General features: G+C 49.3%; 1 protein-coding gene and 1 long non-coding RNA gene across 3 annotated transcripts in view; one reads left to right on the top strand and one right to left on the bottom strand.

The window, feature by feature from the left end:
* Window positions 1–1699: 1699 nt before the first annotated feature.
* RALGAPA2 (Ral GTPase activating protein catalytic subunit alpha 2) overlaps window positions 1700–27794 on the bottom strand; it is a 386122-nt gene continuing 360027 nt past the window's right edge. Inside the window, exons 39-41 of one of the 2 annotated variants that reach the window (XM_066237690.1) lie at window positions 23286–23407; window positions 8084–8123; window positions 1700–5088 (exon numbers count right to left, since the gene is read on the bottom strand). In XM_066237690.1, the coding sequence (XP_066093787.1) occupies window positions 8119–8123; window positions 23286–23407 (127 nt within the window). In that variant the 3' untranslated portion in view covers window positions 1700–5088; window positions 8084–8118. The remainder of the gene's footprint in view (window positions 5089–8083; window positions 8124–23285; window positions 23408–27794) is intronic. The other variant, XM_066237692.1, reaches the window with a different exon arrangement.
* Window positions 14917–27794, top strand: part of LOC136309504 (uncharacterized) — a 29915-nt gene continuing 17037 nt past the window's right edge. The window contains exons 1-2 of the long non-coding RNA XR_010726282.1: window positions 14917–15113; window positions 23684–23833. This is a non-coding gene — a long non-coding RNA (uncharacterized lncRNA). The remainder of the gene's footprint in view (window positions 15114–23683; window positions 23834–27794) is intronic.

The following is a 27794-nucleotide window of genomic DNA, read 5'->3' as shown; positions in this document are numbered from 1 at the left end:
GACAGAGGTGTGGGGGATGGGCTGTAGTCTGACAGTCCCCCCACCTCACTTGCCTGATTAGGTTGTAAAAGGCTGTTAAGCTGTGGTGCTGGATTGTTTATACTACCCCCATGTTCCCCAGAAAGACTGGAGGCAAGTTTCTTCTATCCTTTGTTTGGTGTAGTTAAGATGATATGTATGGTGGGGGTTTTCTGTACTTAACACAATTAAGAGTAAAAAGAGAAATTTTTCAATGTATTGACGAGGAAATGAGAGTTTGCCTTTCAAATATATGCCCAATATTGAAGAAATCGCTAGGACACATCAGGCTCATGTTTCTCATAAACACAAGAATGAAAAAACTTAACACATTCGTGCCATGACCTGCTGAATTTACTAAATCTTACTAAGAATGTATCTATATATAAAAAGAGATAACTTTATCGTTTTTTAATTTTTTAACCCCTTTTATACGAATTCTAAAAAGTGTAATTCAAAAAATGGAACATAAAAATTTTTTTAATGTCAGAATAAATTTGTTGCATTTATTTCATTTAATTACCATAAAAGCACGATTGAACTTTATATATTTTTTCTTTAATATTTGACTTTATTATTATAACATTTCTCAGAAATTTGTATACAGTGTGCCTACAATTACTTGTAGGGTTTTAAATGCGCCCCAACTTCAATAAGTTTGAGAACCACTGCTCTAGATTTTGATTTTACAACTGTGTTTAGATAGGTGACTTAGGCTAGGGTATGTTTTGACTTACACCAAAATTCGGGTTACGTCACTGTTGTAGGAACAGAACTGTGTCGGAACCTGAGGACCCCCTGTATTAAAAACACAACACTTTCAAGCAAACTCTTGTTATCCATCAAAAACTAAAAAAATAAAAATTAAAAAATAAAAGAAAAGCCAAGTTGATTCAGGTTCCTCTTGGCTGCCAGGAAGGCCCTTGGACTTTCTCTGAGGTCACTGAAATGTCTTATAAGCAACAGGTACTGAACAAATACTTGCTAAATGAAAAAGGGCATGGTTCTTAGAGAGCTCAGTTGTCTCCTGTCCCCGAAGCTCACTTAGAGAGCTCAGTTGTCTCCTGTCCCCGAAGCTCACTGCTGCCCAGAGCAGGAACAGGCTGGAACCCGGGCAGAGGTGTCTAGTCAGCCGTTAGAACGTGACGGCTGTGGTCCTGAGGCAGGGCCACCGACGTGACTCCGGCCACGGCCACAGGAGGCTGCTATCGCAGATTGTCGATCACTTCTTCACAGAGACAAACCCTCAGAGTTGGCCTCTTGCTCATCAGGGCCTGAGACTTCCCACCTCTGGAAGGGTGGCTCGCGCTGAGGGCCCTCCTGGAGAAGCTGGGGCCGACGCCGAGGCTCACCGTGGGCCCGGGCACAAGTCCCAGGAGGGGCGGCCCCACTGTTAAATTCTGAAGAGGAGCAGCACTTCAATCCCTGAGGTCCATGATGCTTAGGCTCAGGTACTCCTGAGAGTGATCTCAGCACACCATGCTATGAACTCAGTGGTCAATTTTTTATGATTAGATTTGTAAATTTCACTGGATAGGTGAATAATAGTTAGGCTTTGGTTTAAAAGGGTGTTGAACAACTTCATCTGGTAAAAACGCAAATCATGTTTTGTAAGATCGCGGGACAAACTTTATTTTCCTATAATCTATAATGAAAACAAAACAAGAACGTAAGGCATGTGAGTGCAGTGTTTCTACTTTATTAAATCATCACAGTAAATCATAGCTGAGGAGAAAGAGGGTGAACAAGAGACTGTTGGGTGGCGGTCCCCCGAGGAGCCGCGCGCTTTCCTGAGCAGTGTGGAACGGCTGCCCGCAGGGGCCCGACCAACACACGCCTGCAAAGGTGACTTATACCAGGCGTGAACCCAGATGGGAAGCATTAGGAAAATTAAATAAGAGCACAACCAAAATCAAATGACACACTATAACTTAATTTACCATATTTATCAATTTTTTTCCCTTATTTAAATGTACTAAATATTGTAGGCCTGAAAACATTCACTTAATGTGTATGTCATACAGAGATACTGAGTGCAAGTAAAAGATGGCTGTTTATGTTGAATTTCCCTTCAGACGTGGGCATGCCCCTTCAGTAGACACACAGGGAGCGTGGTGACATGGAAGACATCACAGTAAGTTTTCAAGGAACCCTCAAACCTCCAGATGATACAACAGATCAGTAAATGAAGCCCAGGTGATCGCACCTGAGGAAGGTCAGGAAGATGTGATTTGTGCTGTCTATGGACCCACGTGACCTGTTTGTGAGGCTCGGGACAGATCAGTCAGCCCCTCATACAAAGTGAAGGCTGAACCCCACCCCCTCCCTGTGGACCTTAGGAACTGCTGTCTTAATTATATGAAGACACTGTGACAGTCACTTACCCAAGCTAAATTTCCTCACTTTTGTCTTCTTAAGGTTTTACCATTTTTAAAGAAGTCATCATTTTGAGGCATTATTATTATTATTTTTAAGTACAACAACCTACTCAGTGAGAATACAGAACATCACTGTGCAGAGAAGTGAGGGAACCAGCCCAGTCCTGCCTGCAAGCCAGCAAGTCCTATCCATTTTGGGCCAATTACGGCCACTTTTGTTTACAGATGGCTGACCTACTAATACGACTCAGGTGGATCTCACCCACATGAGTGACCCTCCTCAATTTTGCTGAAAGGCATTTATTACAAAAGTATAATATTTGCTTTTCTAAGTGAGAAAAAAAAAAGACTTGATCGTTTCAATTTTCCACCCCAAATAACAAAAACGATTCATGTCCACATGATTGCAAGCAGACCTGGCGGCCACCCCCCACCCCCCGCAAGCCTGCAGACCGGAGCTGGCCCTCAGACCACCCGGCTAGAACAAGCCCAGCTGCAGAGCTGCTGGTTGTAATCTGGGTCTCAGGTTGTTCGAGCCATTAGGGACGACAGCAAGGTCTAGTTATTCGCTATCTACAACTGAGTGTCCCTCTGCAGGGTCAGGAGGACTGGACCCTGGAGGTAAAATGAATCACAAAGTAGAAGTCCAGGGGATTCAATAGGACTTCAAGTCCCAATACTTCAACTACACCCGAGAATTCTGCACCAGGGGTTTCTAGAACCTGAAGATGAAATGTTCTCCGAGAAGCTCCTTCCCATCAGAGAGCCTCCGTGGGACTGTGGAGCCCAGGAGTGTGCGGTGCCTTTCCTGGGAGGAACAAGGTCTGGGTACTTCGTAAATATGAAACAAGGCAACTCAACACCAGTCTCCAGTGAGAGTGATGGGGCCGCACCATGCCGCCAGCAAGCCCAAGTCATCGTTACAAAGCTGTGTGGGTGGGGTGGGGGTCAGATAAGACTCCTGACATTTGTGGACACGTGTGACCTTCAGTCACTTTTATACTGACATTCAGCCCCGATGCGTGAACAAACTCGTTTACAGAAGAGCCCAAATGACTAGGGCTACATCTTCTACGGGACATCCCTCAACCTCTCACAGCCGCATCATGTTCAGGCTGCTTGTCTGGTGGGCCTGGGCCTCAAGCCTCACCTGCAACCCCCTGTGAAGCAGCAAAACATGCTCTCTCCAGAATGAGAAGGTCCAACCTTCTGACAGGAAAAACTTTCTCAACCCTTTCTCAATTGTCCCCAAAAGGGAGTCCTGCTCCTGGGTCTGCCTGTTTCTCCTCAGAGGTCAGACATCAGCCAACCCAACATGCTGGCTGACAGAGAGAACTGACTGGTCAGTGAAAACGGCTGCTCAGATGCTCTGGGGGTGGGGGGTGCAGGCTCGGACGGCTCAGGAAAGGTGACCAAAGCAGGCTGGGGAAACGCCTGTGGGTGCACAGCAGGGGGCAGAGAAGAGAGGAAAAGCACCCAGCAGGCCAACCTTGCTCCTGACTGGGCCTCAGCTAGCCCCCTCTGGTTCTGACCCACAGCTTACTCTGGTCTGGACCTGTGTGCTGTGGCACCGCTCACAGGATGACCACGGTGGGTGGAGGGGCCAAACTACAGACTGAACAGGCAGGCCTGGTAAGGAGCAGCGGTCTTCCCGTGGCTGATCTCGTCTCTGATGCCCACACCCCAGCACAGACGCTGGAAAGTGCTGGCAGAAGGTGGGACTTCCCTTTCCTTAATAGGCTCATTATGTGTCCCTCAGAGCCAAGTGAGTGAAAAGTATGACTAAATCCTTGCTCGGAATATGTTACCCTACAGCTCTGCGCGATGGGAATCCTCTCTCAGGCCCCTGCTGGGTCCTCTCTGGGCGGAGCTCTGGAGGTAGGCGGGCACTGCAGGCGCCAGTCCAGGGCTGGCGTGCACCTTGAGCGGAGCTGTGCTGAGCAGGGCCCTGGGGACATCTGACCCACAGAACTTCCACAGGGACACACCCAGCTTTTCTAGAACCCTCTGAGTGCTCTGTGGTGGAAGTGTCATTGTCACGACCTGCAGTGCCTCCAGCTGGTCAGAAAGCCCTCTCCCCAGTTAGTGGGCACCAGGTGGAAACACTCAGCAACGGAGGTAAAATTTCTCCTGGGCAAAAGGCTCCGGGGAAAGCCAGTTTCTATGATGATGAAATTTCTGAGTATATCATAAATTCTAACATAGGAACTAGCAGAATCAATGCAGAGGAAATCCCGTAAACCACCTGACAGTTGTCTGCCACTCTGTGTCTCACGCTTGGGTTTATCAATGAGAGGAAAGCTGGGGCACAGAAACCAGCCTGCGCCCCTCCTGAAGCCGGAGCCTGCTCCTGCTGTCTCTGCGCGGGCAGCCCCACCCACGCCCACTCCGTAGCCAGCGCCGCTGTTTGTTGGTGACTTTTATCTTTTCTTTTTCTGAAGCCCAAGGTTCATGAGGTTTCAGGGCAAGACGACACGGCCTAGTTTGAAAGCTCTGTCTGCAGCATTCGGTGGGGTTTGTCTTCAACCTCACAAGTCTGTTAACAGGAAGGCTCGTGTGGCACCAGCACAACAGCCATGTTTCCGGAGTCTCTGGATTTGGAGGTGACTGGGTGGGGCTGTGGGGGGTCTCAACCATCTCCTCCTTGCCAAGAGGTGCTGTGAGGTAGGCACTCAGGCTGGCGGCCAGGGCCCTGCAAAGAAAGCAGAGAGAGGCCAAGTTACGGCACCCGGTGAGGTCCCGTGGGCACAGATGAAGGCAGGGTCTGTGGCACCCGGTGAGGTCCCGTGGGCACAGATAAAGGCAGGGTCTGTGGCACCCGGGAAGAATGGAACCACATCCCCAGGACAGGGCCTGACAACCTCCCAGGGCTGTGAGTGCTGAATGTCTGCTGAGTGAACCAATGAACGTCTTCCTCCCAGTCTGCTCAGGGCTTCCTTGCAGCATAAAAGAAACTATGAATCTTTTTGAAATTAACTCAGCCTTACCGTCCAGTCCACAAGTGAAGAGAACAAGGCATCTGATTACAGTCCAGGGAGGAGGAGCTGACGAAGCAGGGCTGTCCAGAGCCGTGAAAGGCAAGTACAGCCCCCCCCCCCCCCAGTTCTGTGGCTCCCTGTAGGTGTTATGATTTACATGTATTTCCATATTAATACTTTACAGGAGTTACAATCCATCATTCCTCAAGGGGTCCGAGTCAGGACTAAAGTGCTTGTCTGACAGTCCAGACGAGCTCAAGGCTATCTAGCACCAGAGGGAGGAGAAGCGGGAGAGCCCGCCAGGCTGTGGCCCCCCCTGCCCCAGGGCGGAGCGCGTGCTCAGAGGGGCCCAGGGCTGCCTGCTGCAACACGCAGCCGGTGTTGCGGTGTTGCCGTGTGGCGGCTGGTGCGTCGGGTCTCCCCGGGGCAGCGCAGCCAGCGAGGGGACCATTTCATCACCCTTCTCCCCGCACAGCCTATTTTTAAGCCTGCCGTTACACCCCGGGCTTCCGGAACAAACCTCAAAAGCAGGCTTTCTATACTCCTGAGATGCTTCACTTCCAGGGGTTGGTTTGGCCTTTGAAATTTTTATTACTGGCATTTGAAATTAATTTACCTAAAGTTATCTTACTCATAGACAGCATCTTTTTTCATTTTCTGACCTCACCTTGCTGTTTCTAGGATGAGCCTCTGAAATCGATACTTGCAAACACGCGTGGGCCTGAGGGGACAGCCTCCCTGTGTGCCCCGAGACGCGTGCGACAGGCCTGCTCACGGGGCGTGCTCCCCCTCGGTCCCAGAGAGGTCCCAGCAGGAGGGCACGTCCTAAGCCTCTCTCCTATGTTCATCTTTAAAAACAGGCTGCTCTGACAAAGGCACCACAGCTACACTGTCAGCTAGGACAGTGATGGTACTAGTGACTGGCATCTCTATGTTCCCTTGTAGCTGGAGGTGGGCACTAGCATTTAACCCCAGGGGGGAACACATCTGATTTAATCTCAGATAGCATTTCATTTGAAAATACTGCCCCTTCAAATTGTCTAACATTTCACATTATCAACAAGGACCCCCACCTGCTATTGCAATTAGATCAATTGGGAGAAAGAAGAAAAAAAAAAGCAACTAAATGAAAGAGAAAGTGATATCTAAAGATAGGGTATTAAGTAGAGGGAAACACTTAACCCTCCACACCTGTGCAGGCGGGCACAGGTGGACAGAGTGACACCACCTCGGAAGAGCTGAGTGCAGCTGCTGCCTGACAGCAGCCCCCACCTTGGACGGCAAAGGACAGGCTGCCCCCCGGCCACAGCCAGTGCCCCCTGCATTCCTCTAGTCTCCAACTTCCTGCGGGCACACCCTCAGCACCTGCACCGCATGCACCCTGTGATGGACGGGGCGGCAGCTGTGGAACGAGCAGATGGTCCCCAAAGAAGGCAATTCTGTGCACTTGGCCTCTTCCTCCTGCGGGAGCTAGGGGGTCTGTTCAAAGGACACTCAAGCCCCACTCACCACTTCTGTGTCAGAAGCAGGACACACATGGATATGGTGGTCCCAGCAAATCAAGGCTTCTGCATGAAGCCCCCAGTGTGGGAGGGGACTGCACTGCCCCGTTTGCCCGACCCAACACGAGCACCTGAGTCCCGTGGCTCATGTTACCCTTAGAACCCGATGTGAGCGAGCGCAGTGTGGAACAGTTCTGGGCCTGGGCCAAAGCCCCGGCAGCTGGCTGGAGGGTCAGCTTGCCCGGGGAGCGGCTGCTCGTCCGGCCTGCGGGTGGAACGGCCTGCTCCTGGTGTAGGAGAGCGGTGTTCCAGATAAACCAAATAATCAGGACCAGGACACCCCACTTCCATATTTACTGAGACAGCAATGGGGTCTGTGCCATGTGTTCCACTGCGGGTAATGCTGTTAATAAATGCCAGCTCGCTCCGCTCACTGATGTTCCCCGTACCATCATCGTCATTGCCATCATCATCATCATCATCATCTAGTCTCCCTTCCACCTGGCAGCCCACGAGTTGGTATATCCCAGGCCACCCCAGAAGCCTGTCAGCTGCACTGAATCCAGGGGTGTGCCTGCTGTCTGTGCAGATCCACTGCAGAAAGCAAAGGCCCACAGTGAAGGTCGCACCTGCCGCGGCCAGCCTGCCCCCTGGGTCCTAAACCTCAAGATCTCCTGGTTCTCCACCCTCTGTGCTCCCCCAGCTTTTGTCTGCTCTTCCTACCCAGCTGTCCCATTCAGCAGCCCCCTGAACAGCCCGCCTTCCCGGGCGGAGGCCTTGGAGGCTGCCGTTAAGGCAAGCGGTCAAAGGCCGGCCCAGCACGTGCCGTGTCTTATCGGCCCATCTCAAGATCTTGCTCCTCCCAGCTCGGGCAACAAAAAAGGGGGCGGCTCCGGGTCCCCGGGCTCCCCAGGCGCCCAACACAATAGGGTGGGCAACAAAGACATTTTCCAGGGTGGCAGGTGTTGGTGCTGGATTCCGCACGGAGTGCAGGAGCAGAAGAAAGGCGAGGCTGGCTTCCCCGGCAGCACAGACATGCAGGGGCAGGCGCGCGGCCCTGGGGAGGGGGCGTGGGAGCGGTGAGGAGGTGGGGGCCCATTTCAGCGGGGGGGGGGGGGTTAGTCAGGGCAGGAGGCCTGTTAGTGAATTTACACACCATCCCCAAGAGCAGGGTGGCTGAGCAGATGCGCTGAAGTGTCAGTCTTACCTTGCTCAAATATTGCAATGAGACCTTTACGTATTTTAATCTGAAGGAAAAGAACATAAAATCAAATGATCGGGCACAGCACACTCGTAGCCCAACTTGATAATGAACACAGTGCTAACAACACATGTATTCCCGGGCTGCCTGGGTGTGGTCACTGTCTTATAGATCATTAGGAACCGAAATTCACTTAACGTTCGGCTTGGCAGGACAGAATTCTAGCTGTTGCCACATTTATACACGGGAAACGAAGGGTATTAGCCTTCCTGGGGTGTACAGAGCAGATGCTACTGCAGGCCCTGCAGACCCTGAGCATCACTCACCACTGCATCCTCTGACCCGCTGCCCATCCTCCTGGTTTGCTCTAAAATATAGTCAAAGGTAAGAGTTTTTTAAGACAAGTATTTGGAATTCAACGGAAGACTTAAAAAAAATTTGATACTCTCTAAGTGTGTCTCTAAATTTCATTTTCTGTTTCTGAGTAGTGCGCAGCATGTAAACTCTGCGCTGGTGTCACCTGTGATGTGACAGTCCCTGGGGGCAGCACGGGGCACGCTGTGCAGAGGCCGGCTCGGGAAGGGGGCTGCGCAGCTCGCCCTCACTCACAGAGCAGCAGGGTCCGAGCTGTCACGCCTGCCCAGAGCGAGGGCCTGAGCTCCTCTGCTGTGCGACGGGTTTTCTCAGTCACCCCATCCTGTTTCTATGTGGGGTTCCCTCAGCAAATGCAGCCTCCTTCTGCATCCACCATTGCTCCTCACCCCAAACCCCCAAGTGCTCCTGAATTCAGCCTCTCTGGACCATCATCAACTCCAGACAAAGGACATTTATCAGTGACACACTGTTGTCTGCACGGCTACATTTGTCACCTGGCCTGTCTGTTGACCTCGCCTGCCCAGGCTGGCACAGTGACTAGGCCGGTCTCGGAGACGGTGCTCCTGAATACCTCTGTGACGACCACTGACACTTTAAGGTGGGCCCGTCTGAACAATGTTGGACCTTTATGAGAAGGTATTTCCTCATCTACTGATGGACATTTGCTGCCCCCGCCAAAACGTCCTTTGGGCTTAGGAACTGCAGGACAATAACTGGTCATGGGTGATCCAGTGGCATTCTCTGTCTTGCTCCATTTCCAGCCACTGTGACCTGCTCCTCTCACCACACTGATTGTGCTCTAGGGGCACAGGAAGTTCTTGGAGGTTTTAATTGCTGGTAACAGACTAGAGCTCTTCCCGGGCCCTCCAGATAATGTGATTGTTTAGCTTTCCTATTTCACCCGCACAGCGCACAGCGCTGTGGACTCACTTCCTCTCACAAAGACACACATGGAGCCCCTCTGAGTGTATCTTCCGCAAGTTGAGGCGGTTCAGCTTTACGAGGCACCATGCCATGGACCCTCTCCAGTGCGGGCAGAGGGTCTCAGGAAGGGGTTCTTTGCTCTTTCTCCCCTGCAGCCCCTCGGCCCTGGGTATGCTGGGTGTAGAGGCGCCCGATTGGTAGAAACCGAGAAAACAGATGGCGCAGCGAACAATGGAGGCTTGTTTGTAATTGCTGATGAGAACTGGTTTGCGTCTCTCCCCAGCATGTCCCCAGATGCAGCCTGGTGTGGCGTGCTGGACCAAACAGAACGTCTCAATAACTGCCAATCCATGGGCAAGTTAAGGAGATGCAAAGACAGAGACAGTTGGGGGCTGCCTTAATTATTCCATGGGGCTCAAATGTCACTTGCCCTTGACACACAAGCAGAGCTACCACAGGGCGGGGCCGGGACTTGGGGCCTAGGAGTTGGCTGTCAGCTTCCTGATGTATCCCTCGAGGTGAGTGCAAGGTACCAAGTGAGGGGAGCAGGGCTGGAAGGCACCAGGCACAGTTACTTCGTCCTCCCAGCCCTGGGTAGCTGGATGTCCTGGGCTGTTCCAGGCTCTGGGTACAAATGAAGCCCTGTCTCTGGGGCTTCAGTGGAGGAGTTACTGCAAGTGTGCGTTTTAAGGAGGCAATGTCCTGCAGGGAGGCAAAAATACCTTACTCCTTATGTGCATAAAGCCCAGAAATAAGTACAGCAAATATATATAGTATTTCTGTGGTGTTTTGGGGAAAGGGGGACAAATTAGGAAATAAAAATATCTCAGAAGCCTCCACGGTGGGGCAGTAATGAAAAAAAGGATCTAGAGACCCTGGGTTACGGGGTTAACATGTGTCTTAAGTGCAAAGTTTTTCTTACGCATTAGTGGTGCTAGCCCAGCTTGCATCTAAGAGCAGCTGAGCGAGACCCCTCTGGGGAGAGCCCTTCCAATGTAACTCAGATGCCAGCGGGCCACTCAGGGGCTCAGACGCAGAGCAGAGTCCAGAGAATCCCAAGTCATTTTAGAGAAAGATGCCTTGCTTCTTTGGGCTGTGTGACTGCTCTGATACTTAGGATATCAAGAAGGATTAAAAAAAACACCAAAAAACAAATACAGGAAACCCTGGCGGGAGACTTTCTGTGTTCCGTGCGGCTCTACCTCGTGGAGGCTTTTCAAGAGTGGCGGTCTCTCTGCGGCATGTTTTCCTGGCTGCACACACTCGGTTAGCAAAAGAGCAAGGATTTGAACCGAGCTTCTCATCTCGGACGAAAGGCTGCCATCCAGGACTCCACCTGGGGTGACTCGGCAGGGTCCGACAGGAAAAGCGGTTCTCGTTACTGAACAGTCAGGGTGAAAAATGATTAACTGGTTCAAGATAATTAGGGAAGGGAATGATTTTGAGAGCTGGCCTGAATGAGGGAAGGAGACAGCGGACCAGGGTTCCAGCTTTAGGCAAGTGCTAAATACCTCGCAGCAGGAAGGTGGACAGAGCGGGAGAGCAGAGTGCTGCCTGGGCTGTTTAGACCCCTTGGAATGGCTCTGAGGACGGGAACAGGTGCAGCTGTGGACAGGGTAAGCCTACACACTCAACACTGGCAACCCAAGATCAGTAGGAATTAGCCAGTCTAATTAACATTTCCAATGGCTCAAGGATAGCTTCCAGTATTTCCAGCCCAGCAGCAGTGGCTGTGCCCGTGCCCTGGCCCTGGCCCTGGGCTAGGCTTCCTCTTTTTGTTGGACTTGCCCATCAACTTTGGTTCTGAAGCAGAAAGCTAGGGCAGCTGGACCAAGAGGCGGGCAGGGAGGGTGCGTTCTGCGCCCGCATGTGCACAAGCCCCTGGGCAGTTAGGGGCCAAGAGCGCAGGCAGAACATTCGTGACTTTTCCTGACATTCTTCGCTTCCTCTCCCACAACTACAAAGTTCTCTTATAGATATATGATTAAGATTAAGTAAATTATAAACTTAAAATTAATATCTTGGTGTCAACTTCCTTGATAGGCCCTCCTGGCGAGGGAGCCTTGCAAACCGCCTCACTATCTCACAGGACATGGACATCACAATTTCAGTCCCATCTAGCCAGTGGTGGCTGTTCATTTTACCAGATTTAATTCACATGTCAAAATGGAAAAGTACAACAGAAATGTTTATAGCAGCAATATTTATATAGCTAAAAAAATACAAACAATCCACAAGTCCATCATCTGATGAGTGGACCACCAAAATGTGGTCTTCCCTTACAACAGACTGCCATTTGGCAATAAAAGGAGGTGATACTGATACAGACTATCACACGGAGGAACCTTGAGAACATGCTAAGCGAAGGAAGCCAGTGACCAAAGACCACACACTGTATGATCCCATCATGTGAAGTGTCTAGTCGAGTCATAGAGACAGAGAGCAGACAGGTTGCTTAGGGTTGGGGGTGGGGTAGGGGAAATGGGAACTGATGGCTACTGGGTTTGTGTTTGTTCTTTAGGAGGGATAACAGTGTTCTAAACTTAGATAGTGGTGACAGTGGCCCAACCTTGTGAATACACTAAAATCTGAACTGAATACTTCAAATAGATGAATTATATAGTATGTGAATTATATCCCAATAATGCTATTTTAAAAAGGGAACAGTAAAACAGTAGTAAGCTGGGAAGCTACTGCTACTACTTTCCCAAAAGTGACACAACAGACGTGACTCTGAGTTCCAGGGGAAAATACCCCCCCCCCCCACGACACCCAGGAGGCATGGGGACAGGCTGGCTGTGATGTTTACCAGCCGCCACCAGAACGCTCCCTCATGCCACACTACAAACCTAACCATCGTCAAAGCAAAGAAAATGGGGCCACCCCTCAGGTGACAGGACTCTTACCTTCAAGGTCACCTCTCAGGTGTAAGCGAACTTGACTTCACCTGTATTGTAAAAACTCAGGGGTGGTCTTGGGTGACGAGGTGGAATTAGAGTGTGATTTTCCCCAGGACACAATGGGATGTCGTGTGCAGCGCAGGGGTGTATTTAAAATTCCTAATAACCAATAGCTCAAGAAAATGTAGCAGTTAAGTGTAGTGACCCGTGGGAGAACAAGTTCCAGGTGTCTGTCTGAGGAAACAGTAAAGAAGTGATGGAACTGTCTGGCAGTGTCACCAATAAAAGCCATTCTGTTGTCTTCAAACATTCAGGAAGTTATTTTGGTCCACAATTAAGACATTTTCTACATGTGACTCCTTCCTCTGATGCTCTAGTAGCATTCTAAAATAGGATATACTTTGGTTAACTTTCAGAGTTCTGTTATCTGTGCCAAAGTGGGTGTACAGTTGCCATGTATCCTATAAAGCAGTACTCTTTTTTTTTTTTTTGTATTTTTCTGAAGCTGGAAACGGGGAGGCAGTCAGTCAGACTCACGCATGCGCCCGACCGGGATCCACCCAGCACGCCCACCAGGGGGTGATGCTCTGCTCATCCGGGGCGTTGCTCTGTTGCAACCAGAGCCATTCTAGCACTTGAGGCAGAGGCCACAGAGCCATCCTCAGCGCCCGGGCCAACTTTTGCTCCAATGGAGCCTTGGTTGCGGGAGGGGAAGAGAGAGACAGAGGAAGGAGAGGGGGAGGGGTGGAGAAGCAGATGGGCGCTTCTTCTGTGTGCCCTGGCCGGGAATCGAACCCGGGACTCCTGCATGCCAGGCCAACGCTCTACCACTAAGCCAACCAGCCAGGGCCTAAAGCAGTATTTTTTGCCTCTGGGAGGAACATTTTGCCTTTGCCACAAAAGAGGGGTTCATCTCCTCCACATTGTCCATTTCTGTGGTGTGTTCCTCACAAGTGGGGGTCCTTTCAGAGTGGGGCACAGTGAGTCTTGTTTGGAGGCAGAGACTTAAGCACTTAATCCCTGGCTTTGATATGACCAGTCACTGGACAATGGAACTAAACAACCCCCCAAAACAAAAAACTCTCTTCAGTTCAAAACTGCTGAAGAGATAAACAAAGAGATAAATCTTGCTTTACTGAGGGCAGATTGTGGGGACAGTGAGCAGTAAAGTTGCAAATCTCCACACATATGCAGCAAGCTATTACTGTTCACAGACTGTCCTAGAGACCATTTTTGTAAGAGTGAAACAGCAACAAGAAACCTCCCTCTCACATCCTGACTCTTCAGGATAGCTGCGAGTCCCACAGAGTCTCTCCAAACAATGTGCAGTGTGCCAGAGACCCATTACCACGGCTCTTCACGCCAGCTCACTGGTTCAAGACCACCGAGCTCTGGTCTGAGTCTGCAGGGCCTTCAGGGTGGGTGACATGTCAGTGCAGGCCAACCTCTGTCCTTCATTTCACCTTCTTCCTCCCACCACGCAACTCCCCCTACAAAAAGCCAGTGTCACCGTGCTCCCTTAACTGTGCCATCCAGGCCAGGGGCTGCCTTCTGTGGCACTGGGGTAGGGGGCATCCCTGGACCTCTCTAGTGGCCCCACAGACAATGTTCAGGGAGAACATCTCTGGAATTGTTCATTCACCAGTCCACATGCCCGCCGAGTGCCGCGGGTAGGACTACACGGGGGATGGCTTACGACCTAACTAGTCTTCCTCCCACAGAAGCCAGGGTGGTCCTTCCATGTCACTCCACTGCTTCGCACCCTCTGCAGCTGGCACCTCACTCGAGTAACAGCAAAAGTTCCCTTCGGCCCACAGGGCCGCTCTGAGTCTCCTCATCCTCATCATTCCCTCGCCTGCTCTGTCCTAACCACACTGGGCCCCTTCACTGCTCCTGGAAAGCTCCTGCCTCAGGGCCTTTGCATTCACTGTTGTCTCTGCCTGGAATGCTCTCCCTTCGCCTCTTTCCTGTCTTTTCACAGAGGTGCCCTTCTCAGGCAGGCCTCCCTGAACCGTTATTTACAGTGTGCCCACCCCAGTGTTCTGCTTCCCAGTAGCGCTCCTGGCCCTCCTCTGCTCTGCTGCTTTTTAGCGCCCTATAGTCCAAATATCTATGGGATGGCTGTCTGAAGGCCCTGACTCCTGTGGGGTTTATGTGATGATCTGAGGAGTGGAGCTGCACTCCCCATCTACGTAAGCTGTAGCAAAGGGGCGTGTGTGTCCTAGGACCCAGATTGGACCTGAGTTTTCATATCTAAACGTGGCTTCTCGCAGTCATCAGCTTTGGGTAACTGAGTGAAGAACAGTCAGCCTATGGCCTTGGAGTTCCATGTCTGGCTTCTTCCTTTCCGCTCCGTGGTGGTCTTTTGCTGGGGGACTCTTGCCCCTGATGACCTTGATTTTCTTGGGTTGGCTGACATGCCCCTGGTCAGGAGCCTGGCCACAGGGAGCACACGCCGAGATGTCACAGAGGGCCCTGGCCATAACAGGAGCCGGGCTGTTTCTCTAGCAACGCCCCAGAGCCCTCGGGATGTAACTAGGGAGCAGGGTTTCCCTGACTACCATGCACGGCTCACGCTGGCCGCACAGTCTGCCCAAACATACTTCAGCAGCCACTGCTAGGCGCCCTCCTCCTCCCAGTTCTGCCTGAGGGTTGGGCTAGGGAGCAGAACCTTGCAGAGAGTACTGGAAGACCTGCAGCGGCTTTCTTCACCACCAGGCAACCCCACAGGCCAGTCGATCTGGCTGGCGAGAGAGAGATGCTGGCTGACAGCGTCAACCCTATTCCTACTGCGGGTAACGGCTGAGCGCTGTGGGAAGCGGCCTGGCTGTGGGCAGGTAGGTGGGACGTGTCCTCTATGCACCTGGGGCTTTACTGTCTCATATTCTTGAAGCAGCCGAAGAGCAGGGTTCAGCCTGTTCACCCTCAGCACATCACAGCGGTGCTGCTGGGTTCTCGGGGCCGAAGTCACCCTCAGCACATCACAGCGGTGCTGCTGGGTTCTCGGGGCCGAAGTCACCCTCAGCACATCACAGCGGTGCTGCTGGGTTCTTGGGGCCGAAGTCACCCTCAGCACATCACAGCGGTGCTGCTGGGTTCTCGGGGCCGAAGTCACCCTCAGCACATCACAGCGGTGCTGCTGGGTTCTCAGGGCCAAAGTCACCCTCGGCGCCCCACAGCGGTGCTGCTGGGTTCTCGGGGCCGAAGTCACCCTCGGCGTCCCACAGCGGTGCTGCTGGGTTCTCGGGGCCGAAGTCACCCTCGGCGTCCCACAGCGGTGCTGCTGGGTTCTCGGGACCGAAGTCACCCTCAGCACATCACAGCGGTGCTGCTGGGTTCTCGGGGCCGAAGTCACCCTCGGCGCCCCACAGCGGTGCTGCTGGGTTCTCGGGGCCGAAGTCACCCTCGGCGCCCCACAGCGGTGCTGCTGGGTTCTCGGGGCCGAGGTCACCCTCGGCGCCCCACAGCGGTGCTGCTGGGTTCTCGGGGCCGAAGTCACCCTCGGCGCCCCACAGCGGTGCTGCTGGGTTCTCGGGGCCGAAGTCACCCTCGGCGCCCCACAGCGGTGCTGCTGGGGTTCTCAGGGCTGGGACAGCGATGTTGGTCACGTCACTGCTGCAAATAGGCACTTTTTAAAATAAAGTTGATTGGCATGTTTCCCATTTTTAAGGGATTTCTTTCAGCCTTTTGAAGGACTTTAAAGGCTAATGGGAAAAAAAAAATCTCAGCTTTTTGTCTTTATTATACTGTTTAGAGGTTTAATTTTCTGGTTATCATCACATATCCCTCTGGAAAAGAAGAGCATAAAATATTCTTTTTGCCATCAGCGGACCTGACTTAAAGGCTCCCTTTGGTCTCTGCTTTGCTTTAATTTTTGCTAAACAGAAAATCAGGAAAGCCATTGAGTGTTCCAGGACCCCACCTTGAGAGCTGAGGCCGCGCGTCCTGCCAGCTAGAACCAGAAAGAGCCGAGGGCCACGGCCGCGCCTCACTGGGCTGTGAGCCTGGGGCGGAGGAAGCGCCAGCTTCTTCTGAGACAAACTCTCAAGGTTATTTCAAATAAGCTTTAATTAAGAGTCATTTCCAAAAACTGTCTCAGAAGATTCTTGGTACCTGCTGGCCATCTCTCGGCAGCGGGGTACGTGTCCCCAGATCTGTGATTAGCAGTCAGGCGAGAGAAAGGTGCCACTTGCACTTGAACCCTGTGAGGACTGAGGAACCAGAATGAAATGAGAGCAATGCTTCACAGAATAAGCAGCAACTACAAGTTCTCCCAAAGGAACAAATTACATGTCATGTCAACACTTCAGAAGGAATAATCTCAGGTTTCTTCCTTTTCTGGAAACTTGTGAAGACCTCCAACCTCTGCACCCTGTGCTGGGGCAGGAGTGTCCCCACACTGGCTCTGAAAGGGTCTTTTCTTCCTCTCTTCCCTTCCTACATTCATTAGCCTGTACGTCCCTCTCGTCCAGGGCCTTCCAGTTCCTAGCCAATGTGACAAAGTTAAAAACTGACTGGCAGGATGCTTAGTAGACTATCTAATACGTATCAGGCTGGTTTTCATTCTCTCCCAGACTTACAAGGCAGATGGCATGGCCCAGCTCAGGGAAATCTCAACCCAACTGCAAACCTTGGCTGACTTGTGTTTTCTTTTGAGTCTACCTTTTGATACATAGTGATAGTTGGGAACTAACTAAACTGGGCTTGTGAATTGTTAGCCACTTTTGGTGGTTCACGAGCATCTGCTTTTCCCTAACGAGACTTCAAGGTCCAGAAAGGAAGGAACAGCGGACCACGGGGTCTCCAGAGCCTTCTGTGTTCTCTGAACATGCCTGGCGCAGAGTCCTCCGTGGTGGCAGCTGTCAGGGAAAGGGGGGGGGGGGAGGGCCAATGCAGAGATGGTGACATTTGACAAGGAGCACCATCGTTTTTTTACCAGACTCAATAGAACAAATGCTTGTCTCGTCTCTTTCTTCTCTCTTCTAAAGATGACAGCGAGGAAAGTAAAGGAGTTTTAAGAGGAAAAAGGGATGAATAAGCACAAGGCAAAATGTACTGCTAAACTGGGTAATTCTGTTTGAAATCCTCAAAAACATTTACTAAAACATCCTGAACAAACCACATCGCGTCTAGCTGTGAACTGACCAGGCTTTCCCCATGGGAGTTCTGGCTCATCACTCGTCCACTTTCACTGGGAGCCCAGGAAGGGAGGGGGACAGGTGGAGCACAATGATAGGTGTTTGTTCTGCATCTTGCCTCTGCCCTGGAGACACCTGTACTGCTTAAAGCAACAGCCTGACTCCTTTCTGCCCATGTTGCTGTTTTATTCCTGTTGCATATGTTATAAGAAAGAAATTATATTCTTGTTCTCTAAAGGATTTACAGTCTATCTAGTACAGGTGAAGAAACATATAGGACAAAGACATGCACAGGCTAAGAAAAACCAAGACAACAGTAACGGCAGGGGAGATGGCCCTGAAGTGAGGACCTGAACGTCACCACGCTGCTCTGACAGCACAGCGGTTCGCATCCTGCTTACATATTCAGATGCCCTTAGGAATTTCTAAAAGGTCTCCAGGGCCAGATCACGGTCAGAGCAGGAAGTCCACATGTCTGGTGGGGGGATGCAGCAAGAGGGCCCATGGCTTTGCAGGTGGCCCAGCTTACAGCCGGAACCCGCATCACGGTTCAGCAGTGGGACTGCGCGTGGTTAGAAGTTCCTATGGATGCTTCATTGTATTTTCAAGAAGGCATTTTAAGTTGTTTATTTGTAATGTCATATGTAAAGGGGGTCAGGATTGAGCCAGTTACGTGGGAAGAAAGATTTGGGCTGGGTCTGAGGGGTATTTTGGGGGTGGAAGGAAGGTGCACGCTGGGCAGTTAGCTCTCTGTAGAGCGTGTGGCTGCACATTGAGGGTGCGGCGTGGGTGGCCCCCAGTCCCACAGAATGCCGCGAGAGAACCCGTATTGAAGGCTAACTTCCGGAGTCCCACACAGAGTGCCGCGAGAGAACCCGTATTGAAGGCTAACTTCCGGAGTCCCACACAGAGTGCCGCGAGAGAACCCGTATTGAAGGCTAACTTCCGGAGTCCCACACAGAGTGCCGCGAGAGAACCCGTATTGAAGGCTAACTTCCGGAGTCCCACACAGAGTGCCGCGAGAGAACCCGTATTGAAGGCTAACTTCCGGAGTCCCACACAGAGTGCCGCGAGAGAACCCGTATTGAAGGCTAACTTCCGGATTACTGAATGGAGCTCTGAGTTCCAGTCCTAGTCTTCAACTGAAATCAGTAAGCCAGCATTCCCATGTGTCGTGGCCCTGCCCTGCTCTCCTCTCCTAGGAGACAGGCTGCTCGGAGACAGGCCCAGAGTCCTCTGATATTTTCTGTGAACTTAATAGAATGATTTTGTTGGAGGAAAAAATTACAAAAGTCTTTTCTGTGAGGTAGGTGGGCATAATGAACCTTTCTAAGAGGGCACCTGTACCATTCCTGAACAAGAAAGCTGAGAAGCTGAAGCTTCATACAAGAGCAGCCGTGGCAGCAACATCCCGACACCAACGCAGACTAATCTGCTTTAAGCTCCAAACATGACCCACATTAAAAGTGGCAGAATCTGACTGGGCAGTGAGAAACTTCCTCCCACTTGCTGTAAATCCTGGAGCCTTTACAATCTAGCTTGTCATGACGGAGGAAGCGTTTCTGACCAGACCTTGGAGAAATCTCATGTTGTGTTTATGTAGGGCTAACAAATAAACAAAGATCTGTGCTCCCTCTGCTGGCTCCCGAGAGCAATATTAGAGCCGAGAGGACCACAAAGTGTGCTGGCATCCTCAGCAAACAGTCAACTCCCGTTTACGGAGACAAACTACTCATTTTTCTTGGTTTTAGACTTCCTTTGAGGAAAGTGCTTCTTTATCAACTTCTGACCAAAGCACTTGAAAATTCTTAAAATAAGATATTAAATTAGACATACCTACACTCACTCATCAATTACCAAATTGTTAGCTGTAACTGTAATACTGATTTGGGGATCATTTATCAACAGACACAAGTGGATCCCTCCAAGATTTTAAGGTCCAGACTAATCTTTAAAGTAGTTCTAAAAAAAATAAACAGAACAAAACCAAAAAACTTAGGTCCAAGCTAAAGTTTCTTTTTTCTTCTTTTGTTGTATAAGAACAGCTTCCAAAAAAGTAAAGATTTACACTATTTATATCCTTTTTGATAATGTCAAGCATTAGACTTGATTTTCCAAATCATTAGCATGCAGAAGAATGACCTCATGGTGAACAGATGCACTTGGCTGTGAGCTGCAGTGATTACATCAGTCCCTCCCAGCAGTCGAGGGCGCCCGTTCCAGTTAACCCTTTAAAGGCTGTTCTAATGCCCCCCTTCCTTGGAAACCTGCTTGGAAATACAAACTTATTCCCTCATTCCAATGTGTGTGTATGTGAAATGCACGCATATACAGGCATAAAACATATATACACACACATGTATGCAGCCAATATTTTAACACTGGCTACCATTTATAAAGGGCTGGTCAACAGGGAAGGAATCAAAAGGAATGCAAATTACAGGGCTAGGTAAAAAGGCAGCTCCAACACTGATTAATATGTGGGCATTATTAAAACAAGTAATAGGTGGAATAGATATATTAAAATAATGTTTTTGGACTGCAAAATAGGTTTTTGAAAAAAACCTTTTAAAAAAAGCTGAGCACCCACCTATTAGCCAAACAACAAAAGACCCTACCGCATCTGCAGTTGACAGTGAATCATGAGTAGAGGCACATTTCCCTGGCTACTGTGACCATCTACGGCTGCCTGGGGTGACAAGCAGCAGCCCTGGGGCAGATACAGGAGGCTCTGAGGAGAGGGCATTTTCCAACAGTGGCCTCTTTGGGCACAAGCCGCTCCACTCTTACTTATAGCTGGGACCTAAAGGCTGACATGAGGCCTTCCCTCTAGAAAAGGGGCTGCTTGCGGCTGCGAACCCAGTGTGGAATGAATGCAGTGTTCAGGTTACTCTCTCTGTGTGGTGACAAAGCATCCTGTAGCAAGGATACAAAGAGGACCTGAGAGCCCCGGATTCCTCAGATGGTGCATATGCATGTGAACAGGAGCCCAAGGCCTGGCTTTGATGACACTGCTGGCCAGAACGGTCTGATTGGGTCCTAAGTGCACTGTGGGAGCTTAAGCCGCTCGGGGTCAATTTTTCCAGTTGGCTTGTTGCTTGGAGGAACAGATTTCACCTCAATTTCTTAGTTTAAGCTAGTCGGCTCATCTGGGTTTGATTCCACTGTCCCAGGATAATAAAAAACACTGTGAATAAGTGAAGAGTGTTTTCATCTGTAAAAGTAGGAACAGACCGGGTTAGGGATTCCTCAAAAGCAGAACTGGCACAAACAGAAGAAGGGGGTGTGGTTCTGCCAGTGGGTCTGTGTGCACATGGACGCCCTACCCTGCCTGCTCCCGAATTTCAGCTCAGATTGAGTTAATTTTTAGTGCCTTCTTAATCCTTGTGCTGGGTAGATTCGGGTAGCGTTAAAAGAGAACATTAAGCCCAGACTTAAATTGAATTCATGGATTGGTGTGATGTCTACATAAAAATTTCTTCACTCAACACCAAGTCCTCTAAAGCAGTGGTCCCCAACCTTTTTTGGGTCACGGACCGGTTTAATGTCAGAAAATATTTTCACGGACTGGCCTTTAGGGTGGGACGGATAAATGTATCACGTGACCGAGACAAGTGTCAAGAGTGAGTCTTAGATGGATGTAACAGAAGGAATCTGGTCATTTTTTAAAAATAAAACATCATTCAGGCTTAAATATAAATAAAACAGAAATTATGTAAGTTATTTATTCTTTCTCTGCGGACCAGTACCAAATGGCCCACAGACCGGTACCGGTCCGCGGCCTGAAGGTTGGGGACCACTGTTCTAAAGTAAACCTGAAACATTACAAAATGGGATACTGATGTTAATAACCTGAAAAGAGAAAGGACCAGCATTGGTCTTGATATCCCATCTCTGGTTTCATGTTCCTTTTGTGTAGTGTCCAATGCCCACTCATACGAGCTGTTAGACCTTTATCAGTTAAGAGACTTTGGCAAATACAATCTTCTTGGACAAGCTTGTCAGTAATCATCTCCAAACTGCAGGTCTTAAAAGACCTAAATTACTCCTAGAGTCTCAGTTAAGATGTTACTACACAATGACTTACTTGAATTGGTTTAAACAGTTATAAACTTTTTGGGGAAAAAATCAAATGAATTTACATAAAGACTAAAATATACTTCAGCAATAATCAAGAGTTTTGAGGATGTAACAGTTGAGTTGATGAATGTAAATATCTGGTTATTATTTCATTTCTTTTTATTTTAAGAAACAAAAAGCTTCCTCAAGAGTTAAAAAAACAAAAAAACAAAACATAACAAAAGCACTGAAAAATTATGCCCCAAACATCATGAGGCTGGGAAAAGCAGAATGACTCCTTAAAAAGTCAGCCTCAACGTAGATCCTTCCTGTGCTGTCCCCAGAAATTAGGGACCAGGTTAGAACTCTGCCTAGAGTGGGTGTGAGCTCTTCACTCCCCTTAAAACCAGTTTTTCTTTTTTCCTCTTTTTTTTTTTTTGGTTTTAGATAGAATGTTGGCAGAGCATATAAAAGAATTCAATTCACAGCTGTTCTACTTTTTTAATGTAGGAAACATTAATCAAAGCTTTAAGTTATAAGCTTTTCTCATGTTGTTTAGTATTCCAGTTCAACACAGATCAATAGAGGCCATCCCTGTGTTTCTTGACGCCTCCCCAGGAAGCAGAGGCGTGATTATGTAAATCGCAGGCTCTGCACCTCGGCCAGCTTGCTTATCTCCCAGGCCTTCTGCCTGCTGCCCTGGCTCCCTGAGCAGAGCGAGCCTTTCCCTCTTATCTCCCAACAAAGCTGGGAGCGGCCAGGATGGGAGCCAGCGACAGTAAACAATGATGCATGGCTGATTTATTTGTAAGTGATTTATTTCACTGAATTGAATTTTTTTTCACTTCGTGTGTAAGATATTTGTTAACAAGTCAAAATAGGAGAAGTAGGGTGGTGTTCGAAGACAACTGACATAGGTTAGAAATCTATTAAGCACTCTAACAGCTGTGTCTACACTAGTGGCAGAAGGAAGCCCCTCATCGAGAATTCCAACATGCATCGCCTAAATATCCCATTTCCTTTCAGAAAGGCAATTAATCTGTAATTACATGCAGAAATTTATAAGTAATTCTATTCTTTTTTTTGGGGGGGGGAACCCATAGTATTCAATCAGTTTAAGTGGCAGGACACATTTTTTTTTTTCCAAATTGATAATATAAAATGAGTAAAACCTAAAAAACAAGAACGCTCATGAAAATGTTTGAAATTTTCCATTTGCCCAGTAAGTGAAAATGATTGTAAGCCAGTTTCTAAACCGGTTCCACAGCAGGTGCTGCTCTGGTGGGCGGCTGGGCCATGTGACACAGGCCACTCGAGAGGAAAAGCTCGCAGGCTTTCCGGCTGTAATGATGGACCAGGGGACACTGTCCTCCCATTTCTCCAGCATTAATCCCTGACCCGAGGATCTCGGCAGCATAATCCCCATTTAGCATTAGTAGCAACGGCTTCGACTGTGAGGAACTCTTTTTTTGATAAGTAAGCACTGATTCGGGCATCGCTTTTAAATAACATATTCCCAGCTCAGCAAGAAACCCACACTCGCGAATGAAGCAGAGCACATTACTGCAGAAAAGTTCATTAACCCTGCTAGATTTGGGGGTTAACAGGACAGCTGAAGAAAAGAGCCGAGTGAACAGCTCGGATACAAAACAAATTAAAATGAATGTCATCATTCCTTTTGATATTCATTAGTTGATTCAGAGGGAGAATACTCTTCTAAAATTTGCAAGCATTTATCTGTGAAAAACAGGTGTACATCTGCTGCTCAAGTGCGTCTTAAGCGCGTGCAGGAAGAATAGTGCGGACACTCACCCGTCCCACTGAGGGAGTAGCTGGGAGACGGAGAGAAGACTTGCGCGGCGAAATCCTCAAATGTCATTACTTCGCGGTGGTTCTGAATTATTGCTTCGAGGTATAGAGCTCGCTCTTCGTAGCTGTAGGAATCGGTTAAGGAACACATGCCATGTGCAGAGTGACACACAGGACAATGACAGAGTTCATGTTGTTTTACACACAGCTGTACAACTTTCACCTTGTGTGTGTGTGTGGGGGGGCATTACCTCATTACCTTGCAAGTTCGTTAGCAAATATCAGGAAATTAAACACTGGTTATTATTAACGATAAAATTCTGATGGTTGAAACCTAAGTTTCTCTTAGATTTTAAATTGCATCCAACACTAGTATCAGCAAAAATGATGTACCCCCACAGGTACAGAATCACATCAAAAGATGATGAAGATTGAGTCAAACAGACAGAAGAGGGGCACCGTGGCAGCTGCAGGCCAGCAGCGGCCCTTTCCTCGCTCGCTGACAAACGCTGTTTGCAGCCCAAGCACAGAATGGCGACGCAGCAAGCAGGGTGAGTGATAAGACGGGGGCACACACTTTTAAACAACAAGCAAACACATGTCACTGGGCAGGGGGAAGGCCAGGACGTACGAAGGGGCATCCACGCTGAAAGCCAGGCCAGGCAATGAGCATCAGAAAATAAGAACTAGTAAGTTGGAGAATCTAACAGAGAGTGCACAGGCAATGATTTAAAAAAAAATAAAAGAAAAAGAAAAAGAAAAGATTGCTAGTGTCTTTTAATTAAAACTGCAGCCTGGAACACACACATTCAGATGTGTAATCAAAAACCAGTCACCAATAAAACTTACAAGCGTAACACGCGGAAGCAACTTTCCAGCTGTCTTAATAGGACCCCTGCGTGTGGCCGCCTTTCACAGGGCAGAAAGCAAATCTTTCCCTTTTGTGTGTGGCTTCTGTTCCCTCGGAAGGTGAATCATGCGCTTCCAACAACAGGATAACGTCAGAACAATTCAACAGTGGATGGAGGCACCACTAGTATGACTTTGTGAATCAACACTTGGGAAGTCGGCATGATGTCTCATTTTCCCCTTGCTCATCATCAATGCCAAAGTTAAAAGATGTGTATTAGTCATTTTGAAAATCATGCTAATTTTCAAGGAACAGAGGGAACATGGCCCACCATCAGTTTATTATCTGTAGCGCCAGAAAAACAAAAGTAATGCTAGCATTTCTGTGTTTTCAAAATGGCCTCTTTAAAGGTGTATGTTGGTGACAATTATGTCCTCTCAATTAGCTTTCGCTAGAGCATGTATTCTAAAACAGGAAAGTATTTTTCCGTTTCCTTTTGGCCAAGTACACACACGGGCTTCCCAGTGCGGGCTCTTCCTCCTGCTCGTCCTTAGGGAGCATGCAGAGGAAGGCTGTCACGCCCTGAGGGACTGTGCCGCTCTGGGCTGTGCTACGCAGCTCAGCAGCCGCCAGTCATAGGTGGCTGTCTGCACTTAATTAAAATTAAAAAATAGAAATCCAGTTCCTCTGTCCGACTGGCTGTGTTTCAGGCACCCAAGAGCCTGTGTGGCTAGCGTTACCATACTGGATTGCACACAGGCCTGTCACTGGGGGAAGCACTATTGGGCAGCGCTATTCCAGAATTTCTCCTTAGGTTTGCGCTGTGCAACTTTAAGAAAAGAAAATGAGTTTCAGGATTTCAAAAGCGTGCTCTCTGATGATGTATGGTCTTTTATACAGATGGGCCTAACAGTCCAAGGCCTGCGCAGCGTGAGCCTGAGCTGGCTGCTTGGTGTAGGCTGGGCTACGGGTGATTCGCCTTAACCAATGGATGGGCTGCCAACCTTCCTCAGCGAAGGGCGCCACTCAGGTCCAATCCTAGAGGGACCCACTGATGCCATTCACGTCTCATTATGAACATGCTTATTCTGCACAGTACTTGGCTGTCACCACGGCTCGGGCCTCTGTGCACGGCCCCAGCAAGCCGCTGGTCTGGGAACAGCAGGACGTTAGGCCTGAGTGGCCGTCTGGTGAACAGGCACTCTGACACTAAGCTGGCACGTGCTGGCCCAGCAGGGGCCGAGTGAGGCGTGACAAATTACTCAAAGAGCTAAGCTAAACTTATGGCTGACAACCACCTGAGCCTTCGGACAGCCATGGCCCGCTGTCAATGCTCAATTCATGGAGCCTCTTTTCAGACCACGGTTTGCTGTGGGCCTGGGTTAGAGCAGGTGCGTCGCTCTAAAGACCTGTCATGCTCTGCCTGGAGTCGTCCCGCTGTTTCCTGGAAGGCCCCACTGCGTCCAGCACATCCACTGCAGTGCTCAGGACAATGGTGAACACAACAGAAATGTGAATGCATTTTGCTAAATATGCTATCTGGTCAAGTGTCTGCCATGTTCATCAAGCTCACAGTCAAACCTACAAGGGGTGCTGTGCACAATACTATACAAACTGACCCCAGATAGCAGCTTGTCAGCCTCATCCAGCATGACAGTATCCGGCTGTCATGAGCGTGTTCCTGTCAAGGCAGAGAGATCTGGGGTCCTGAGAGCAAGCCCAGCACTCGAGTTCCAGAAGGTAATAATCAAGTGGTGATATTGTCTGATTCAATGAATATTTATGGTCTGATTCCGAATGTGAGGCACTATGGTAAAGAGAACACAAAAAGGTGCCTCTAGAACCGGTAACTAGAGAATGTTTACTTCACAGAAGGTTCCTGATCTCACCATTTATGCCCCTAGCTGTCACATGAGCACACGCTTCCACCCCCTGGCTGGCCCCACGCTGCTACAGGAGCGTTAACAGCGCTAAACTGGGTGCTGTCATCTAGACAAACACCCATGAGGGACTAGGGTGAGACCAGGAGATCAGCAAATGCATTTTCCCTCATGGCCCAGGCCAGGGCGTGTAAACGCCATGATAGAGAAAACAAACATCACCCCAACTCTGGCAGCATTTAGAGACAGCCACTATACACACAGTGCCAAAAATCGTTTAAGAAGCTTTAAAAAGTGCAGCTTGGGGATCTGAACTGAATGTATTAGTGGAATTATTAGCAAGAGCATTTAGGAGCAGTATCACCTGACATTTTCTTACCTAACATCCTGAGGGCTTCCATGATGGTTGATTTCTATTTTTTTTTAAAAAAAAAGACATTTGCAGGCCCCGGCTGGTTGGGTCAGTGAATAGAGCTTTGGACATCCTGGGTTCGATCCCTAGTCAGAGCACATATGAGAAATGACAATCTGCTTCTCTCTCTCCCTCTTCTCATCCTCTTTCCCTCTTATAGCCAGTGTCTTGGTTGGTCCCAGTGTTGGCCTCAGGTGCTGAGGATAGCTCAGTTGGTTCAAGCATTGGTTCCAGACGGGGGTTTGCTGGGTGGATCCTGGTTGGGGCTCATGTGGGAGTCTATCTATTTCCCCTCTGCTCACTTAAAAGAAATAAAGCATTTGTAGCGCAGATATCAAAAGCTTACAAGGGCCCTGGCTGGCTGGCTCAGCGGTTAAGCGTTGGCCCAACGTATGGAAGTCCCGGGTTTGATTCCTGGTCAGGGCACATAAAAGAAGCGCCTATCTGCTTCTCCACCCTCCTCCTCTCCTTTCTCTCTATCTCTCTCTTCCATTCCCACAGCCAAGGCTCCATTGGAGCAAGGCTGGCCCAAGTGCTGAGGATGGCTCCAGTCGCAGTGTAGCAATGCACCAGATGGGCAGAGCATTACCCCCGGTGGGCATGCCAGGTGGATCCCAGTCGGGCGCATGTGGGAGTCTGTCTGTCTGCTTCCCCAGTAGGAAAAAAGAAAAAAAAGCTTACAAGGTTCTTCTTAGTGTAAGACACATTAAGATGTGGCGTGGATGCTGAAATAACTGTGGGCAGTGGCAGCCAGTGACCTCTGACTGGAAGCAGGTGGCTAGAGAGGCACTTGGCCACAAGTGCAATTCCTGTTTCAATACTAACCACTGCCCTTTATATACAGTATGTCCGTAAAGTCATGGTGCACTTTTGACCTGTCACAGGAAAGCAACAAAAGACGATAGAAATGTGAAATCTGCACCAAATAAAAGGAAAAATCCCCCAGTTTCGTACCTATTCACTGCAGTTTGATGTGGGCTCATGCACAGATTTTTTAAGGCTCCTTAGGTACTACCTATCCCATATAGCCTCTATAGACTCGTCACTGACTGATGGCCTACCAGAATGGGGTTTCTCCACCAAACTGCTGGTTTCCTTCAACTGCTTATCCCACCGAGTAATGTTATTCCTATGTGGTGGCGCTTCGTTATAAATGCGCCGATATTCATGTTGCACTTTGGTCATGGATTCGAATTTAGCGAGCCACAGGACACACTGAACTTTCCTCTGTACCGTCCACATCTCGACTGGCATGGCCGTGGGCTGCTCCGCTGTATATATGGTGTTACGTTATCATCTGCGTATGCGCACATGCTGCCACATCATCCTACAGAAACTGGGAGAGTTTTCCTTTTATTTGGTGCAGATTT

The sequence above is a fragment of the Saccopteryx bilineata genome, chromosome 6 (genome assembly GCF_036850765.1).
Source record: "Saccopteryx bilineata isolate mSacBil1 chromosome 6, mSacBil1_pri_phased_curated, whole genome shotgun sequence".
NCBI classification, from domain to species: domain Eukaryota; kingdom Metazoa; phylum Chordata; class Mammalia; order Chiroptera; family Emballonuridae; genus Saccopteryx; species Saccopteryx bilineata.
The sequence above is the reverse complement of the archived record's forward strand: the minus strand, read 5'-3'. Positions and strand labels throughout refer to the sequence as shown.